This window comes from Neurospora crassa, linkage group VII, assembly GCF_000182925.2.
Source record: "Neurospora crassa OR74A linkage group VII, whole genome shotgun sequence".
Classification (NCBI taxonomy): domain Eukaryota; kingdom Fungi; phylum Ascomycota; class Sordariomycetes; order Sordariales; family Sordariaceae; genus Neurospora; species Neurospora crassa.
The window spans coordinates 3,358,971-3,378,143 of record NC_026507.1 but is presented as its reverse complement, the minus strand read 5'-3'; the positions used below and the strand labels follow the sequence as shown (position 1 = coordinate 3,378,143).

At 45.9% G+C, this 19,173-nt stretch overlaps 6 protein-coding genes and 1 non-coding gene across 7 annotated transcripts; 1 reads left to right on the top strand and 6 right to left on the bottom strand.

Annotated features, from left to right (window-relative positions):
- Positions 1 to 716: 716 nt before the first annotated feature.
- NCU02196 (taurine catabolism dioxygenase TauD) lies at positions 717 to 2,540 on the bottom strand. Its single transcript, XM_954497.2, has 2 exons — positions 1,888 to 2,540; positions 717 to 1,819 (listed from the first exon to the last, which is right to left on the bottom strand). Exons 1-2 carry the CDS (start codon positions 2,156 to 2,158, stop codon positions 813 to 815), a joined length of 1,278 nt encoding a protein of 425 aa, XP_959590.1. The 5' UTR covers positions 2,159 to 2,540; the 3' UTR covers positions 717 to 812.
- Positions 2,541 to 2,761: 221 nt separating this feature from the next.
- On the bottom strand, positions 2,762 to 2,849 carry NCU15297. Its single transcript has one exon. It is a non-coding gene; the product is annotated as a tRNA-Tyr (tRNA).
- Positions 2,850 to 10,265: 7,416 nt separating this feature from the next.
- On the bottom strand, positions 10,266 to 10,987 carry NCU02197 (riboflavin aldehyde-forming enzyme). The gene has a single exon (XM_954498.3). The coding sequence runs from the start codon at positions 10,885 to 10,887 to the stop codon at positions 10,435 to 10,437; it is 453 nt and encodes a 150-aa protein (XP_959591.1). The 5' UTR covers positions 10,888 to 10,987; the 3' UTR covers positions 10,266 to 10,434.
- An 896-nt stretch (positions 10,988 to 11,883) lies between these two features.
- On the bottom strand, positions 11,884 to 13,605 carry NCU02198 (hypothetical protein). Its single transcript, XM_954499.2, has 2 exons — positions 13,285 to 13,605; positions 11,884 to 13,225 (listed from the first exon to the last, which is right to left on the bottom strand). The coding sequence occupies exons 1-2, from the start codon at positions 13,524 to 13,526 to the stop codon at positions 12,166 to 12,168; spliced, it is 1,302 nt and encodes a 433-aa protein (XP_959592.1). The 5' UTR covers positions 13,527 to 13,605; the 3' UTR covers positions 11,884 to 12,165.
- Positions 13,606 to 14,885: 1,280 nt separating this feature from the next.
- Positions 14,886 to 15,993, top strand: NCU02199 (hypothetical protein; the record flags this gene model as incomplete). The annotated part of the gene is made up of 2 exons (XM_954500.2): positions 14,886 to 14,989; positions 15,060 to 15,993. The coding sequence occupies 2 exons, from the start codon at positions 14,886 to 14,888 to the stop codon at positions 15,991 to 15,993; spliced, it is 1,038 nt and encodes a 345-aa protein (XP_959593.2).
- Positions 15,994 to 16,071: 78 nt separating this feature from the next.
- On the bottom strand, positions 16,072 to 16,921 carry NCU11253 (glyoxalase). The gene is made up of 3 exons (XM_001728301.2): positions 16,878 to 16,921; positions 16,463 to 16,799; positions 16,072 to 16,389 (listed from the first exon to the last, which is right to left on the bottom strand). The coding sequence occupies exons 1-3, from the start codon at positions 16,896 to 16,898 to the stop codon at positions 16,313 to 16,315; spliced, it is 435 nt and encodes a 144-aa protein (XP_001728353.2). The 5' UTR covers positions 16,899 to 16,921; the 3' UTR covers positions 16,072 to 16,312.
- A 342-nt stretch (positions 16,922 to 17,263) lies between these two features.
- NCU02200 (phosphatidylinositol transfer protein sfh-5) lies at positions 17,264 to 19,088 on the bottom strand. Its single transcript, XM_954501.2, has 2 exons — positions 18,134 to 19,088; positions 17,264 to 18,055 (listed from the first exon to the last, which is right to left on the bottom strand). The coding sequence occupies exons 1-2, from the start codon at positions 18,775 to 18,777 to the stop codon at positions 17,608 to 17,610; spliced, it is 1,092 nt and encodes a 363-aa protein (XP_959594.1). The 5' UTR covers positions 18,778 to 19,088; the 3' UTR covers positions 17,264 to 17,607.
- Positions 19,089 to 19,173: the final 85 nt, after the last annotated feature.

The window sequence follows — 19,173 nt, the reverse complement described above, 5'->3', positions numbered from 1 at the left end:
GAAAGCATCAGAACAGCCATTGGATCCATATATGAATCCCGATACTTCCAACAGTCCCATTCCTTTTTTCTTCTCGCCCCACGCTCTGGATACCTTCACACGCCTTCTCTGCCTCAAGCACTTTCGAAGCGTTGAGTGTGTGGTGGTTGAGTGCCTTCGCTCGTGATAAATGGTCGATATTGCATGTCCTTGGCGGCGGCTTGTATGGACGGTTATGGCTAGCAAAACCGACTTGCCATTATTGTTATCACATCAATCCAATCCCACGCCTGCCGGACGAGGAAGGTCATCACCTGCAGAGTCACAATGAGAAACATGGCCAAGGGCAGCGGCAGACAGCCAAAGGTGGTGGAGGTAACACTCGTCATCTTGCCTCATCGCTTTATCATTGGCAGGCTTTTGGTATTTTTGGTGTAGTTCACAGCATGTTAAACTCTCGGTGATTGTCGTGTTTTGGAAATGGGGGGTTCGAATGGCACCATTATGGCGCATATGGTGCTATAAGTGCGAGAAAACCCCACGCCGCGTTAACAGTGTGGCTTGATGGCGACATTAAAGGCGAATTTTTCCGTCTCGAGAGTATCACTTTCATGGGAAAGCCACATATGGTAGCCTTTCCATCGACGACCTCAAGGACATTCGAGAACAATTCTATCCGGTTGAACAACAGCCTTCACATCTAAAGACTACACATTAACTCGAAGAATCTAATGCCATTCAAGATCTGCTTACATTGCACACAACAAACTACCCAGATATTCAAGTCGTCTAATAAAGCTACACTCAGAATCGACGCCTCACAACCTCCCACATCAATACCCTCCCCCACCCTGCGTCCCCACGCTCTCCCCCTTACTCGCGCTCCTAATCTGCGGCTCAAGCGGAAACACCTCCCTCTCCGGACTCACCCCGCCATACACGCGTTCCCACCGTTCCTTCAACGCCTCGGGCGTCTCCCACGCATTCTCCGGATCTCTCAACCACAACCTAACCAAATGCCTCTGCTTCTCCCCCTCATCTCTAAACCCCGCCCTCGAATGGAACACACTCAAGTTATTCACAAACTGGACATCCCCCTGCCTGAAATCCAGCGCCACCGCGTACTTCTCCGCCGTAAAGTGCAGCGCATCCAACGCCTCCGCCTGCGCCTCCGTAATGGGCGGGATATCCGCCGACCTCGGTAATCCCCAATACCCCGTAAACGTGCGGCGGGCGTACTGGATGATGAGCCGTTCAGACTCGGGCTTTGCTTCCCTAGAAGCAGCAGCAGCAGTAGACTGAAAATGCAAAAGCGGTCGCACAGAAAACTTCCTCCCTTCCTTGCCAAACTCGTCCGCCACCCACGGCTCCGCCAGCGTGCGAACCAGATCGGGCCGAGTGGCTGCCAGCTCGTTGTACACCTTCCAGCTGCTGGACAGGTAACTCTGTCCGCCCTCGGCGGCCTCTCCCAAGCAAAAGAGGGCGACGATGTCGCCTGCGTCGGTGTGGAAGACTTGTTTCTCGGTGGTGTAGGCGGGTGCACCGATTTTGCTCACGTCAGAAACAGTCGTGGACAGGTCTTTGATGTGTGCTAGGACTACGTCGGCTGGGTGGCCGTTGTGCTGGTTGTCCTGGCGGCCGCGGATAGGAGCGACATGCGAGGAGACGCCGGCGTAGATGATGATGTTTTCCTCGCGTGTATGGGAGGTGACGGGGAGCCCGCGGAGGACTTTGAAGCCGTGGCCGTGGTGGAGCTCGTGGGAGAGGGAGCGGAGAGTGTGGTGTAGGCGGGGAAGGGGGAAGGTTTCTTGGTTGATGTAGCCTAGGGGCTTGTTGAGGCCTGTCATGCGGTGATGGTTAGTTGATGGCTTGATGCCCAAGGACAGGAAGGAGAGATTCTGTACTAACTCTTAAAATGACGAAGCGCGGCCTCGATTTCATCAATGGCCTCTTCTGTCAGTCTGTAGGTCCAGTCGTACGTCTCGGCGAGGGTGTTGCCGTCCCACACAAGGTCCGAGTCTAGTCTTCGAGGGAAACCTGGCGGAAGAGACGACTCCAGCTTCTCGTTTTCTCGTCGTCTTTTGACTCTTGCGAGGTACTTGTCGTGGTCAGGAGCGTACCCGATATCTGGTTGTCCAACCGGAGCTGGGACTGAAACCTGAACCGCTGCCGTGGCCATGTTGCGATGATTGGAGGCTTGATCCGGAGAAGTTGGGGTTTGATCTGTTTAGAAAGGAAGGCTTTTGTTTGGAAACTTCGGGGGTGTCGAGGGAATTGACGTTTTTGCGCTTTTCACCCGCATCCGAGGAGAACCTCTTTACATTTATGAGGTCGCTGTGGACAAGTTGGCGATGACCTCATGTTTGTGCTATTTGGCGTGATGGTGGAATGGTGGTGATGGTAGGTGACCAGCCGTGCGAAGGAGCGGGGAAGACGCATCTCACTCGCGCAATGCATTTCTCATATGTCGCCATTCCACCATCCTCCATGCCATCATAGTCTTCAAAGTTGAGGTGTTGCTCAAACCGCCATCTATTTACCACTTCAATACCTTAGCTATTGTTAACTGTTTTTCTTTGGCCTTGGTCATTTGGTCATGCAGTGGCATGAGACACTACGAACCATCTCAACATGCAACACAACCCAACTCATTAAGGTTTAGTATTCACTACCTGCGATGATTTGCATTGGCGATTTGGATGAGCGGCCCGAAGAAGTTGACGAGATTCGTAAAGGAAGCAAAGAAATAAGGAAAAAATAAGGGCAAAAAAAAGAACAACTTTCCCCTCGACCGGAATCGAGCCGGTGACCTTTCGGTATACAATCTCGCAATTACAGCCGAACGTGATATCCAACTACACCACAAGGGGATTACTTGTTGTTATTGTTAGAGTTAGCGAGTCAATTGTCAAAACTATAAGCAACAGGATATATTGTTGTTTTGCGTAATCATTTCTGTACGGTGATTGTGAAGGCTTTTTGCACACAGTATGAACCCGAACAAAATAATATCTGAAAGTGATGGCCCACAAGCCAGCCAGCTCCTTGTCAGTGGCAGGTGGGGCTTCTTGAAAGCATGACAGCTGGTTTGAGGCCGTTATGGGATTAAGGGGTAAGTAAACAAATGATTACACTGGTATCGTCGAGGACATGGCGAAGATTCACAATAGACAGATCGTAAGCTTGATTTGAACTGCAGCTTGAATATTCCCAGCTAAGAGTTTCAGAAATACCTCAAAACCAGGAGTTTGCAACCTCCCTTAGGGCAACGCAAACCTAGTTTGGTCCAAAGAATGAGGTGGTCGAAGACTTTGTAAAGGTTGTTGTGGCGCAAGCTTTCCGTAGTGGGAAAATCTGTTTCCAGACATGCATTGTAGTTATTGGACAATAACCACAATCATTGTTTAAAAAACAATGCATGTTTCTTCTAGGGGGTAAGCGCTGTAATATAGTGTCCTTGGTTTTGGAGCCGGGTCGGGTCCAAATTTCGAAATTTCTCAAAGTCTCAAAGTGTTGGTGGGTCCCGGGCATTCACTGGGCTGAGCCATTCACTGGACTAGGTACAACCCAGTCCCCACTCTGTGCCCTGCCCAGACCGCACCATATCTAGCCTTCCAGACTTTACCAGTCTCCCTCTTTCTCCTCGATAGCACACTCAATAAACCACATTCAACTACTTAATTGCATTAGTAATCCCACAAGTTATAAACCCTTTCTAACCTTCCCTATAATCGCATTTAATAAGCAATAAACGTATCCTTAAAGCACATCGTCGGCTTCAACCGCCAACTTCAATAAAGCGCTGTAGCACCGGGTTAAAAGAAGCAACACGACCTTCGTTAATTTAACGACTCGCCCACTCGCCCACAAGCTACGCAGTCTCGCCACATAAAGATTCTCACTAATACTTATTGTATAGCGACCCCTCCTTCGAATTAGTTATCGGTTTATTTATTATTGAATTAAGCGATTCAAATAATTCTATTATCGAATTACTTAAATTAATTAACAGTTAGTCTAGCGACTACTAATTTCCTTCTTTTTAATATATCCAACCCTCCTATACCTACAACGACTACTAATTCGTCGCTAATTCCCCTCCTCGGCGACTAGAATATCGCCGACTAGTAATAGGGACTTATAGCCGAATTCGATTGCTTTTAATTCGCTAATTACGTCTTTAAAATAATCCCGGAGCTCAATAAAGCGACTAAGCCCGAAAAATACAATACTTAGTAGATTAGACGTATTAACGCTAATAAAATTCTACTCTTTACCCTTAAGAATACTAATATTACTACTATTTTAAATATTAATAACTAGGATAAAACCGGTAGAGACCCTAAGGTTACATATAATTTTATTTAGTCCTATATCGCCCGTATTACTAAAGAAGCTTATAGCAAAGTTTTCGCCGAATATTTCGCTATTAAGTATACTAACTTTAATACTATAATTTCCTTTCTCAACCGCTATACTATACTCCGCAAGCGTATTAAGGATACCAAATTCACAATCAACAGTAACTTCGAAATTACTTTTCTTTATAATACTATAAAGACCGTCTACCCTATTAACGCTAAATATTAAGCAACTGCTTTAGAAGCTAATAAGATAAATATCGGCTCTTTCTTAACTAAACTCAATAATATTAGCAACGTAGAGTCCTATACTAATATTAATATTAATATCCAGAAGTCGGCCAATAATAACAATAGTACCAATAAAAATAATAATAATAGTGGTTCGATTAATAAGAAGAAGGATAATAGTAAAAGAATCGACTATACTAATTGCGATAAGAAGATTTACCCTACCTAGAAGTACGTTTCCTATAGTTATTATATTAGTAAGAAGGTTAATATCTATTGGGTTTACTTCCTTAAGAAGGCGCCTAATACTTGGAAGCCCAAGAAGGAGATTATAGCTAAGAAGGTAGCCAACACTAGTATTAGTACCTTCGCTAATAATGCTTCAACTAATTTCACTACTCCCACTACTACTATTAATTCTATTTTATTATATAGAAGTAGAATATTTATAGGTATATCGGGTATAGGTAGTAGTATAGATTTTTACTAGAGCCTTTAGCCGACGCCGTTGAGTGTGTTGACTGTATTTAAAGTAGTAGTCAATTAATCGATTATTCTCAATTATAACTTCAATATACCTATAATAATTCAATTAAAGACCAATAGGCTCTGAAGTAATATCGATAGCTAGATAGTATTCGAGATCTAGTTATTTATAACTCTAGTTGTGTAAGTAATATCTTTAATTACCTTAAATAGTTTATAGATATATAGCCACTTCCTTATCTAACAATTTATACTATCGGTGACGGGACCTTGACTTATACTTACTATATTGGTACCGTCGAATTAATTATAGCTACCCTAAATAATATAATTGTTAAAATTAGAATTAAGGACTGTATTTATAGTCCCTCTATACTAGCAAATCTATTAACTACAAGAGGTCTTTTCGATAATAGTATAGTTTAGGATATAAAGTCCAACTAGATATCTATATATAGTAAAGTTATAATACAATATAAATAGATTAATGGCCTTCCAATCCTCCTAATATTTGCCTAACTAAACTTCCCCTAAGACGTTCGCTATACTATAATAGTTTTAATTAATTACTTAATAATGTACTATCGCCTTATATATATAGGCAAAGACTAAGTTTTTAAAATTTACGAAGCGGCCGGTATTAAGTTAAATAATATTTAAGATTACTTCTATAAAGCCTATATCAAAGCGAAGGCATACAATATTATCCCCAAAATTGCTAATAAAGTTACAACTCAATTATTAGCATATATCTACATCGATATTGTTTCCTATACTTTACCTAGCTACAAAGGATATCGGTATATAATCTACTTTATTAATTAAGTTACCAACTTCTATTAGGCGAGGTTTATAATTAATAAGGGTAATACCTTCGTATAGATTAAAGAGTTTAAGAAGTGGGTTGAGCTTTAAAGTAATAGATTTAAAATTAGGGTATTTAGTCTTGACGGCGGTTTAGAATTTAGCTTCAATACTAAAGAATTTCAATGTAGCAAAATCGTTGACTAGGTACGTATAGAAGGCATCGAGCTTCTAAAGTCAATACCCTACACCCTATAGATATAAGGAAAGATCGAGAGAGCTAGCGCTATTATTATACAACGGGCTAAAGCTTTAATAATAGATCTCAATATCCTAGAGCATTTATAGCTATTTATAATAGACTATATCGTTAGAATTCTCAACCTTCTACCTTCAAAAGCTTGTAATAGTAAAAGCTTATAGGAGTTACTCGCTAATATAGCCAACTTCCCGGACGAAATTAAGAAGCTATATTTCAAATATTTAAAGTCTTACTTCTATACGGCTTACTACTTTATTAAGTTAGAAAAGCAACTACAAAGCGATAAATTTCGCGCTAGAGTTCAGAAGGGCTATTTTATTAGTTTTAATAATATTTATAGTCGTATTGTATTTATTTAGAATCCCTATACTAGCGAGATCGTTAAAACTAGCGTAGTAACCTTCCTTAAAGAAGACCCGGTTAATTATAAGGATTTAGTACGTAGCAGTAATAGTAATATTATTAAATATTATATTATCTTTTTAAATTAAATAGTCGATGAAATTAATAAGGTAGTAGATAGCGGCTACTAGATCTGGGTTAAAGTGGACGGTATAGTCCTACAGTTATATTTATAGAAGGCAGTAGGATTAACTTAATAAGTAACCGAATTATCTAAGTAGGAAGCTAAAATATAGGAGACAATAATTATACTACTACTATCGCTAGAGGTTATACCAACACCCTCAACTACTCTAGTTACTACGACTACGTCGATTATTGCGACCGTTCTAGTAACTACGATAGCTCCCCTGAATATTCTAATTAATACGGCGCCGCCGGTTTCACCGTTACCGATACTAACTCTGTTACTAATAACGACCCCGGCTCTAGAGACCTCACTAGTATACTCATTGCTAAATCCGCTATAATGTTAATTATTAAGCTCGCTAGTTAGGGAGATTATCGAGTACGACGATAACGACCTTCTTAATTTTAAAGATTTTAATAAAGAAGACCCTATACCCTGTAATTAATGTAACTAATGCGATTCTAATGAAATAACTGTATATACTACTCTAAGCACTCCGTTACCCAATAGTCTTTAATAACTAGCTTTAGTAGTTCGATTGCTGCTAATAGGCATACCGAACCCCGCTCGTACGCGATAATATACCCCGTCGCTAGCATTACGAGTTAGTAAGCTACAGCTTCAATTGAAGAATTAAGAGTAATAAGCCTCGAATTTGCAATAGGCCATCCCGAATTCGGACCCTTCGAACCCGAATTCGGAGTTCTCGACTTCGAATTCGGGCCTTCCGATCTCGAATTCGGACCCTACAACAATTCCGCTAGACCCTATAAACTAATAATTTACATAGGTACAACTAGGATAGGGAAGCCAGCCCTCTGAGTTTAGTCTATAATTAAATATAGAGGTAAGTGAAGGTAGACCTCGTTGTACTACGGTTAAATTAGTAGATTTTAAATATAGTATTTAAAGGGTAAAAGATAGTAATAGTAATATTATTCAAAATTCGGTAGATTTACCCAATAATTTTTACGGTATAATAGAGGGACGTTTCGTTAGACGTATACCTATTTACTATTTTACTACCGTTAAAGTTAATTACGATATAGCAATTATTGTTATTAATAAGGTTTAACGGTTTATACTAAAGAATTATCGAGTTGTACGTAGATAAGGCAATTTTGAATTATACTAGTTACCGGCTATAGAAAAGTAAATAAAAGTATTCGAAGATAGGGGAATCTATACCTTAGTCCCTAGATCTCTAGATATAGAAGTTCTACCTAGTAAATAGGTATATAATGAGAAGTATAATATCGATACTAAAGATTAAAAAGCTAAAGTTAGATAGGTAATTTATAATAATTTCGAATAAGGCAATTGGGTAGTACAAAATATCTATACAATAGTAGCCCACTCGGTTAGTATTAAATTATTCTTAGTAATTATAATTATAAACGACTATAAGTACTACCAATTTAATTTCAATACTACTTTCTTAAATGCTTCTATTCCCAACGACACTTAGTATTACGTTAAGTAGCCGACAGTACTTAAGAAGCCTATACCTAGTTATAATAAAGAAAACGTAGTATACTAGCTTACTAAGGTATTCTATAGTCTTAAACATTCCCTACTTTACTAATTTAATACTTTCGTACCAGTATTAAAGTAAACTAGCTTTATACTAATCTCTACAAACTCCTACTTACTTACTAACAAAATACTAGACGTACTACTAATTCTATATATTAATAACCTCCTCGTCGCTGCACCGACCGTAGTTATTGTTAATCAAATTAAAGACTAGTTGGCTAACTACTTTAAACTCAAAGAGTTAGGACAAGTCCGTACCTTTCTAAGCTATAACATTATAAAGGATTATTAAACTCGTACAATCTTTATATCCTAATAATAATATACTAAATCAATTATTGCTAAGTTCAATAACAATAGTAAGCTCTATAGTATTAAAACACTATAGCTACCGGACTATAAGATCTATAGGGGTAATAATATATTACTAAAAGAGGCCAAGTCTTACTCTAAAAAGATTAGCTCCTTAAATTAAATTTCGATAAATACCCGGCTAAATATCGCCTTTACTATTAATAAATTCTTAGAGAGTATTAAGAAGCCTACTAACCGTTACTTTGTTATTATAAAGTATTTATAATAATATTTATCCGAGTACCCCGATTTAGGTATTGAATTAGGAAGTATATTCTCGCCGTTAATAGCCCCGTCCTTCTACGTATATACAAACGCCTCCTTTACCAACAACATCCCTTTAAGGAAGAATATAGTTAGTTATATTGTATTTTTTACCTACAGCCCCATCCTATAGAAGTCTAAACGTTAGGATCTTATTACAACCAACACAATAGAAGTAGAGTTTACTAATTTAGTGCCTACGGCTAAGGCTCTCGATTGGGTGGGTGGTATATTTAATGATTTGAATGTAAATCTAGGTTTTTACAAAATTAATAAGATTCTTTATATAGATAGTAACAACGTTAAAGACTAGATTCTTAACCCTAATTTACCTGCTAGAAATAGATATATCGATATATAATATAAATGGTTGATTCAAGAGGTGGATAGGAAGGCATTCACAATCGAGTACTTACTGGGTAACGAGATGCTAGCCGACGGTCTGACAAAGCCGTTGAAACCGGATAAGTACGCCAAATTCGTTAAATTAATCGGTATAGTTCAAAAGAAGGTTCCCTGGGCCTAATCAACACCATGAAAGATATCACAATGTAAATAGTATATAGAGGTTTAGATACTCTTTGGCAGTCTTCCAATCTATGGGGGTATGTTGGTAGGTCCCGGGCATTCACTGGGCTGAGCCATTCACTGGACTGGGCACAACCCAGTCCCCACTCTGTGCCCTGCCCAGACCGCACCATATCTAGCCTTCCAGACTTTGCTAGTCTCCCTCTTTCTCCTCGATAGCACACTCAATAAACCACATTCAACTGCTTGATTGCGTTGGTGATCCCACACAAAGTCCTACCTTCCTTCACGACCTTTATTAACGGAAAGAACTAAGCATTCTTGCAGAAATAACCATTTGGCTCAGTAGCCAAGTGGTTAATGAAGTAGTTCTTTATTTTCATTCTTGTTCGTAACCTTTATTTGATTCCTATTCGTAACTAACTTTTTGAATCTATTCCGGAAGACCTTTAAATTCAAATACCGCCCTTCACCTTAAAAGGTCACTATTAAGGCCACTAGAGAATAGAAGGTTATACCCTATACTAAGCCTTATACTTTTGAATTCTAGGGGTTTGGAAGACAATCAATGTTTGGAAGACAATTAATGTCTGAAAAACAGTTACTGTTTTCTAAACATTGATTGTCTGTCAGACAACGCTTGTTGCGACTCAGGGTTTCCCGCTTCGGTTGTCCCGCACACAACCATAATGGGTGTTTGCAAAATCGAAAAGAAAATGAGAAAGATGGAAGTTCCTGCTGGCCAGGCGGGAAAAGAAAACAGATAACCGGACACTCAATCCAATACCAATGAAACAAAAGATCCGTCAAGAGCTCAAGATCATCCTTCACCTCACCCCCTTACCTGCCCGTCCGCCCCGTCCGCCACGCACCTTTCCGCTCTCTCCTTTCCCGACAACTATCCGTCCCGCCCCATCCCATCCCATCCCATCCCTCAGCCCAGCATCAAGCCCCTCACAAGTTTCAATGCTTATGTCCCCTCCGGCATGCACCACAAACCCCAGCCAAGTCCACCTGCTTTCAAAAGTTTAGGTTGACTCTCTCCCAGGTCCCAATGTCCAAATCCCCCGTAAGATAGGCAATGCTCTTCGTGGGCCCTAAACCCAATCCCAACTCCCCTGCACCACCCCCACACTCGTGCTCGCCAACACCGAAAACGCCGCCGGACTCAAATCCAATCCACCATACGGACACTGCGTACACCGATCGACCAGCGTAACCGTGACGCTCCTGCCGTTGGCATTGACTCTAATCCGGCGGCCGCACAGCGAGTTGCGGTTCGGGTTGCCGTTGGGCGTGGACGGGTCGAATTGGTCGTGGTTCAGCGCGACAACGAGCTGGCCGTCGTTGGAATAAGTGCCACAGGCGCCGAGGCCGGTGTTGTACCAGGTTATGCGGGAGGAGAAGGAGCGGGGGTCGAGGGTTTCGGTGGTTGAGACTTCGCGGATGGCGATAGGGGTGCCAGGAGCGGGAGCTGGCGCGGCAAAAGTGAAGCCGAAGGAGAGGACGAGAAGGGAGAGGGCGCTAGTCAGGATGGGTTGGAAGAGCATTTTGACCTTGCTTAAGAGTGCTTGGCTGCTTGAGAGAGACTTGGTGTTGGTGGATCAGAGTTGCTCTTTTGGCTTCACCTTCAGGAGCAGGCTGAACTTGGCTCTGGAGGTGTGTGCCTGTTTTTGGAGCTCGAGTTGAGAGACTCTGGGTGAGGTCATCGTCATGGCTTTATATGCATCTTGAAAGCACTTCGACTACGACTCATCGACAGTGTCGTTACCCGAGAGAGTGTAGTCGTGATAGCTTGAGCTTTCAAGATCCAAGCCACGAAACAGTCTGTCAACGCCGGACGGCACAAGGTGAGGGGGGGAAGAAAGGGGTTTTCGACCGTCATCACCAACGAGCCGCGCAAATATCGTTTCCCGAAGCTGCACATTGTTTAATAGCACGGCTGAGAGCGGAATCTACCTAGCTTGAAACGCCGTCGAGAAGTTGGATATTAAGAAGAGGGGGAAGTGTTCCGCAATTCTACATCACATTCCTTTCCCCGGATGCGAGAGTAATCCATGCTTGCTCACATGGGTGGTTTCTATGCATCGCCGGGCGTCTTGGGCCGCGGCACGGGTGGCCATTCAATGCGGCCGGTAACTGGTTGAGCTTAAGATACCTAAGGAACAAAAGCGGCATGTTTGCATCTCGTGATTGACAATAAGCACTGTGGACGATGTCAGTCTCCAACTTACACTTAGATGAGCAGCAGCAAAGAATACCTGTAAATGTGAATGACTGCCCGATTGTTAGCCAAGATGTGAGCTTCTAAAATCACAAGACGGAATTGGGAAGCCTGCTGCTTGGTAATGGGCTAGGATCTGTATGGGTCCAAAGGTGTTTGTTGAAAGAGAGAACAGGGTCATACCATGAGCAGGGTGGCTCGAAGTGTGTATGGAGAGCGGCAAACGTTCATAAACATCAGGCATTACAGTCCCTGACCAGGAGCGGGAGCTACATCAAAGGGCTTCTTGACTTGGGGAGACTAGACGTTTTGAGGAGTTTGTGCATAATAATTGGCATCAGCCGCCTTTTCGAGTTAACACTATTGAGACAGAGGAAGGGGAGAGCGAGAAAAAAGCAACCGAGGGCGTGGCCATGTGCCACATATCCGACTAAAACATAAATGTGACTGACCATGCGAAATGGACTCGGGAATTTCCCCTTCGGTGTACAAGTACGGTTCTCTTGATTAGGGTAAAACTGCAGACATACTACAACCTCATAACCATCACTCAGCGCGCCTCAACCCTTCCTTTGTTCATGGTGCCTAGCCACATGCCTCAGTTCTAAACTTTCTCAGCCCAACCAAGCGTGCTACTCTTAGCATTCCAACCCGTGTAATAAGCCTTGATTAAAGGGCTTCCAAACAACCACACCCGACGGCCCTCAATGGGCTCAACCAAGGGAGGATCCCAATGAGAAAACGCCGCCTGACAGACCCCCTTTCTGCCAGGATACTCACCCAGGTTGAATGCACTCTTCGGTATAGTCACTTCAATCACCTCGCCTCTGGTCTTCGTCCCGATAGTGAACGTGATGTCCGTCGCCACTTCATCCAGCGTAGCACAACTCGCACCCCATGATCCCCTATCATTGAGGGGGACGATGTCCTTGGAAATGCCCGAGTAGAGATTCTCGGCTGCTTGTTGGTCAGGAGCCAGCATGTAGGCGGTTCCTGAGTCGATGTAAGCAACCCCCGGCACGAGTGGCTTGTTGCCGTTGGTTGAGTTGGGCCATACTCGCTTGTTATTTCCGGAGCCGACGTAGGCAGCTTGTACATCTAGTGTAAACACACCCGAGAGAGTGGTGAGCATTTCATCGACACTGACGTTCTTGATACGGCCATGATAGCGCGCATCGTCGACGCCGCCGATGGAGGCTTCAGGACCGCGCTGTTGCTGGTTCTGGCCACCATACCCGAGGGCAAGACCAACAATCCTGTTTGAAAGCTGCCCCTCACTAACGAGGTTGGGGAGAAAGGGGAGATAGGTATAGTTCCCGCTTTCGTCCCAAGTCGAGATGTCAGCAGGACCAATGCCGAGGATTCCGTCGGCAAGTTGGGAAGACAGAGTCTCGCCGTAGCTATGACAAAGCAAGAACTCCTGTTTGGGGGCAGAAAGACCCTGTATCGAAACAGTGTCGGTGACGACTTCGCATTCTGCTCGGCCGGTTTGATTGAGTGGGATAGTGTCTGCACCAGTGCCGTACTCAATAGGACGAAAAAGTGCAGGTTGGGGCAAAAATGATGTGGATTTGGATGGGTTAAAGAGCGAGTGTTTGCCGCAGTTGGTGCAGTTGTTACGAGGAAGGACAAGAGCAGTTAATCCAGTGTCTACAACGACTTTGCTATGGATGGTGACGTTAGTTGTTCCCTTGTTCTGCAGAGGGATGCTGTGTTAACTTACAACGTCTGAGGAGGGGTGCCGACCGTGATGGTTGCCATCCATTGGAGTTCGGTTTTTCCGTTATTCCTCGAGTCAACTTCCAACGGTACTCTTGTTAGGCCTTTCTTCCCGGTCTCTTGTCGACGGTCTGACGAGCGATGCTTGAGACCTCCCTCGAGATGGCCAGTGACTGGCTGGCTAGGGCGGAAAGCCGTTGTGCTTGTGAACAGCAAGCTGGCTATAAGTGGCATCAGGGACTTCATGATGATGGAATGGAAGGATAGTATCAATAAAGATGATGTGAATAAACGTAGGAGGGGATTGATAATAACTCGATGAAATGATCAAATAGAAAGTTTGTGCTCTTTTTATTCTTAGTCTCACATCTCTTTAGTCTCAGCGTAACTGAGAACTTGATGTTGATGGGATGGGACAGAAATGAGGAAACAGCGCGATCATGACTATTGCCAATCGTAAAAGCTTGCCACGTCGTGTTGGTGAAACAAGCAGCCAGGACCCGAAGCTACTGGCTAAGCCATGGCAGCAGTCAGGTTGAGTTTAGACATACCTATGGAGCAGCATGAACCATGGCGGCGATGTCGGTACCTGTGGAGCTGCCTCCTTCCTAACATGAATCAGATTGACCATGGATATCTTCTGTTGTTGGTAACCAACGGTGGTCTCGTTACTTCATTGCAGAGACCACTTTCTGCCAGTCTCGAGTAGGGATGTTGTGTGTGATGAGGCGTACACATCTCGGCTCGGGCAGCTGCGCCTTGGGGGAACCATAGTTACCGCCAAATACCAACGATCTTACCGAAGGCCAGCTCGTATGTGTAAACAGTTGGTTGTGCCGTGCCATGACTACCTAAAGGCGTCACGCCAAGGCATGTGAGCGATTATGTACGAATAATCTCTGAGTCCTGGTACGCTGTTAGTCCGAACTGAGCCGTCAGAACAAGCACGCTTAGGCGTCCGGTCAGATGGGGAAATTGTTGGGAAAGGGTTGGCTGGGAAGGCTCGTTGAAAATATTGTCTCCGCTCACTTTGTGTAAGCTAGTCGAGCAACTGAGGTTCAAGTCTTCACTTTGTGTCGGATGACCTGGATCAGTGAACATGGAAATAGAAGGCGAGGAGGGGAAATGTGACCGAGTGAAAACCGTACTTTCCTTACCTTGATCCAATCCAAGGTCTAGGCTTGGAAAGTTTGAACACCGCAACGGAAGAGAGAGAGAGAAAATCATCATGGTGGGCGACAATCTCCATCCGAACTTTGAAGCATCTACCCGAATAGTTTGGCTCCGTGCTGCCTTCCATGTTGGTGGCAATGGCGGATCACCGAGGTTCTCGACCATTCAAACACCACAAACTCTCTTGCCGTCTTGACCAAGTCACGGTCATACTGTCACACAACTCCCCCACGACAATTACAACTCACTAGTCGTACTTGCTCGCTCGGAAACAAGGTGAGGACGTCGACACCGAGAATGGCAGGTCTGACCGGTGAGAGAGGAGCCTTAAGAACAGGCTGTCGGCTTCGGTTGAAAGTTCAGAGCCCGGATCCGTGAACTTGGTATCCCGCATTGTTCGGTGCCGAACCTGATTCTCAGCAAGCCGGAAACATGATCATGAAGATTTGCCTCTACTGGTGTGTGCTGCTTCTTGTCAGCTCTACGTCCGCCTTCGTGGATCGGGATTTGAAGTTGGGCAATCAGGACCCATCGTCGTAAGTCGCTACTCTCCACGTTCGAACCCAAAGAATACCTGGGTCATCCGCTAACCAACACTTCGAGTAGGCCAGCTAATCTCGCTCCTCCGGTCCTCACATCGACCATAACCGTGACTCCGACCGTCATTGCCACATCCTTGGTGCAAAACATCTTGCCAACCACCATCACCGTCACATCGGGTGTCAGCAACATCATCCCCAACATCCCGCTCCCTTCTTCCTCCTCAGCCGGCACTCAGCAACAACCATCACCAGTCCCACCGAGCAGTCCCTCCCACGGGCCTCCCTCTCCCCAGTCTCCCGTTCAAAACGCCCTGCCCATCCCTTACAACTGTGCCAGCCCCGTGCCCGGCCTCTCCCCCCAGGACTGCACCTACCTTTCCACCATCGGCATCATCTCGCAGGGACAAAACGCCCTTTCGGCCGCCTCAGGGACCGCGGGCATCTACCTCGGCATCAACGGCCCCAACACCTTCTCCTTCATCAACGGGGCCTCGGTGCCTTTGATCCTGGTGGTCTGGTACAACCCCGTAGAAGACGCACAGTCCTCGTTCATGGACGCGCGCACCCCCAAGATCACGTACTCGCTCCCTGCGCAGGGCAACGCGGTGGTGGTGTCGATGGATAACGAGGTTCCCGGCGGCTGGTCGACGCTGTACAACTATACGACGACACTGACGGAGTACGGGCAGGTGAACAATACGTTTGGCGAATTCAACACGGGCTTGTTTGCCACGACGGATGTAAGTCGACTGGTGAACATGCAAGGACATCCGATGACGGTGGTGGTCCGGGGGAGCGGGTGTCGGTCGGACATGCAGACTTGTGTGTACACGTGCAGTGAGCCGGGGGCCGTTACATGCGGGAGGCAAAGGAGTTATATATTGGAGAACTGCCAGGGCCAGCCGGGGGCGGTGGTGAGTAATGATGCAAATGGGAATCCGACGGGTGGATGTCAGGGCTGGAGTAATGGAGGGCATGTTGATGTCATTTTCACTTGATGTGCCAGCGGAAGAGGGACGAAGTAGGGGAAAGAACTGTGAAATGTTAGACGAAGCTTCATGCCATGTAAGAAGGAGGGAAAGGTATCGGCGTATATAATGGTTGATGGGTCCAGTTAGCATGACGGGATGTCCCATACCCAGAGAAACGTTGATTTACCGTGAAAGATGGAGATGTCCCAAGTAGACTGCATCTGTCAGACATGCATTAACAGTGCATACCCGGTCCCTGCATGTAACTGAAGTCTCGTCTCGATATGGTCCACCCTCTGATCCCGTCGTCCTCCATCACTTCCATTGCACCTCACACTTAAGAGAACTAAAGGCTGAACTCCAGCCTATTCCCCGCATAGTCCCTCGCAAAGAATCTCTTTGGGTACTCAACCCCCTGGTGACCTACAACTGCGTTAGCATGAGCCCAAATACTCACCACCCCTCAAGTCAGAGAAAAAGAAAATAGATAACTCACCACTCCCCACCGTCCCCGGCTCATCACACTCCATCGGCGCCCCATCTCCTCCCCGCTTATAATGCTCCCAAATCCTCTCCTGCAGTTCCTTCAGCTTCTCCGCGTTCCCCACTCGGAAACAAGGATGTCTATCGGCTTTTCTGGCCTCGGGCGTGAAATCGATGTCGGGTCGACCTAGCGCAACATGCAGCTGTTGACCTGACTCATCCTCGGAAAAATCGAACCAAGCCAAGGTGCCTTGTTGCAAAGCCGGGACGGGCCGGGGAATGAGGCCGAGGGTGGTTCCGTAGAAAGCGGTGGCGAGGTGGAGGGTGGAAGGGGGGACGAGGATGTTTACCTATGATACTGATTGTCAGATGGAGGGGTGTTGTGAATAAGGGGGATGGGATGGGATGGGATAGTGGGAGACACGAACGTGATGGAGTCCGGTAATCATTGTGGCGGATTTGATTTGGAGAGTGTCTTCAGTTTTAGTTTAAAGGGCGAGGTTGCTGTTTGCTTAGATGAAGTTTGTATGTCAAGGAGGGAATGAATGGTAGCAAGTTGTGTTATTTTTGTGAAAGCATACAACGACCACATGGATGTCGAGGAGTGATGGTGATGAAGATGAAGATGGTGATGATGATGGATAAAGGTATCCGATTTCAGCTTCAGGTTGGACAGAGTCACACTGCGGGGTCCTCATCGCCATTGGAGAGACCTGCGTCGTGCTTTGGATCTGCACACTAGGATAATGCACGATATGATGGTGCACTACAGTCGTGGTGAGTATCACAGCGTTGGGTTACCTCCGAAGCCTTGCTTGGTTGAGAAGACATGGAAATTTGTGTTGGTGTGACCGCCCCAGGTTCGGAAACAAAGGCCTCTTTGACCTGTTTTGAAATCTCTACCTACGCTGCTAAAACGGTTTTTGGGCCCATACTGCCGGTATTAGTGAGATGTCGCCATTAGTTCTAGTAAGAGAAAGAAAAGATGCCTATAAGATAGGCAGTAAAGCGTGAAACATTAGTAACGAAGACAAGCAGCATGGTCGGACATGTCACAGACTTTTCCCTCCCTCTTTTCGCTTCATACGTTTTGCCCAGACCAGCAACACGTTCATCATCAAACATTCTTGGTCGCCGCATTACCTTTATAACGGGACCTTACGTGACAATAGGTGCTTTGCCCAGTGTCTTCAAGTCCGCGCCCTTGCCACCGTACTCAGCAGGGAGCTTGTCGCCCAACCCGTCAACCTTGGTGTTGACAAATTCCTTTGCAAGGTTTGTGCCGCTAGACATGGGATGGAACTTATTCAACGTCTTCTTGGAGACAAACATCTTCATGAGGCCGTAGAAGAAGCCCATGATGGCAGGGATGTTAAGGAAGAACTTTTCCTTGAGCAGCTCGGGGTAGTTGTCGCCCAACACCTTGATACACTCTTTGCTGGCCGCCTTGGCCACGTCGGTTTGACGCAAGAAACTGATGCCCTTGTAGTCATGAACCTGAGTCATCTTGTAGGGGTCGTAGTCGGCCGTGATGGGCTTGATGGCCCCCCCAATGTTGATTTCCATAAGACCAAGCTCCATGAGGGCAACACGCCACTCCACAAACCTTTGGAGCACCAAGCGTGAGCGACATGACAAGCGTAAAGCAGACAGCAGGGATGGAGAAAGTGGGTATGAGACTTACTCTTGAAGGTTGCCAAAGGTCTCGTCAAGAGACTTGACACTGCCGTAGAGGTTCCAAGTGAAAACCTCCTTTTGCTCGGGCTCGTCAACAGCAGGCTCGTCGCCGGCTGTGTAGGTGGTGACGTAGCCCAGACCATCAAACTTGGCCTTGGAAAACATCTTCCGGAGCAGCTGCTGAGGCTGTGTCTTTTGGCGCCAGTCGAGCGTCTTGAGCAGCTGATCCTTGGCCTTTTCGACTTGTCCCTCGTTGGCATTCAGGAATTTCTGGAAAATGATCTGGGTCGGGATGTGTCTCTCGGGGTCCGAGAGGGGGACGCCCCAAATCTCGAAATGGGCATGGCCCTCGGCGGCCTTCCACAGCTGGGCGAGGGGAGAAAGCTCACCCGCTGTTGTTGACACCGAGTCCTTGATATCGGCGGGAGAGTCGGCCTCTTGAGCGGGGGCAGCGGCGGGTTTGGGCTCGTTGTCGACTGGTGCTGTCGGCTGGGGTTCAGTGGGATTGACTACTTTCGGTTCCTCTTCGGCGTGTTTAGCAGCATCTGGTTCGGATCCGGGGACCGTTGGTGTATTCTCGACGCCGGCGTAAGTGCTGACGGCAGCCGGAGCGGCTCCTGGCTCCGCACTGTCCGAGGGTTGGGTACTCATCGTGATTGTGGATGAGATGGAGACCGATGACGTCGAGCTATTGTTGAATAACGAGCTGGCCAGAACCTCTTTTGATATTGAGAGGTGATGAGGGCGAGCCGGAGACTCGAGAGCGCGCCAAAGTTCGTGGCGTAATCACTTGAAGTTTGTGTGCTTCCGTTTGATGAATGATGTTTGAAGGGGAAAGATTGGGGGTTACTTATCGTTGGACGAAACAGGAGATAAGGTAAGCAGCAACCTCAACATGGAGGGAAAACGTGCTTCACGTGGGGGGTTGGGGGGCTACGCGGCGGTTGTTGATCACCTCTAGGAACTGTGCGGGGGAGTAACGGGCCTAGCCGCCGTTAGTTTCAGGGCAGCGCCACACTGTCACTCAGTGGGCTAGGCAGTGGCTGA

Coding starts and splice junctions, on each gene's coding strand:
- NCU02196 (XM_954497.2), bottom strand. CDS start 2,158: ATGGCCACGGCAGCGGTTCAGGTTTCAGTCCCAGCTCCGGTTGGACAA. Junction 1,820..1,887: donor CGCGCTTCGTCATTTTAAGA/GTTAGTACAGAA, acceptor ACCGCATGACAG/GCCTCAACAAGCCCCTAGGC.
- NCU02197 (XM_954498.3), bottom strand. CDS start 10,887: ATGCTCTTCCAACCCATCCTGACTAGCGCCCTCTCCCTTCTCGTCCTC.
- NCU02198 (XM_954499.2), bottom strand. CDS start 13,526: ATGAAGTCCCTGATGCCACTTATAGCCAGCTTGCTGTTCACAAGCACA. Junction 13,226..13,284: donor GGCACCCCTCCTCAGACGTT/GTAAGTTAACAC, acceptor CACCATCCATAG/CAAAGTCGTTGTAGACACTG.
- NCU11253 (XM_001728301.2), bottom strand. CDS start 16,898: ATGATTACCGGACTCCATCAC. Junction 16,800..16,877: donor TGATTACCGGACTCCATCAC/GTTCGTGTCTCC, acceptor TCAGTATCATAG/GTAAACATCCTCGTCCCCCC. Junction 16,390..16,462: donor GCCGGGGACGGTGGGGAGTG/GTGAGTTATCTA, acceptor ACGCAGTTGTAG/GTCACCAGGGGGTTGAGTAC.
- NCU02200 (XM_954501.2), bottom strand. CDS start 18,777: ATGAGTACCCAACCCTCGGACAGTGCGGAGCCAGGAGCCGCTCCGGCT. Junction 18,056..18,133: donor ACCTTTGGCAACCTTCAAGA/GTAAGTCTCATA, acceptor GGTGCTCCAAAG/GTTTGTGGAGTGGCGTGTTG.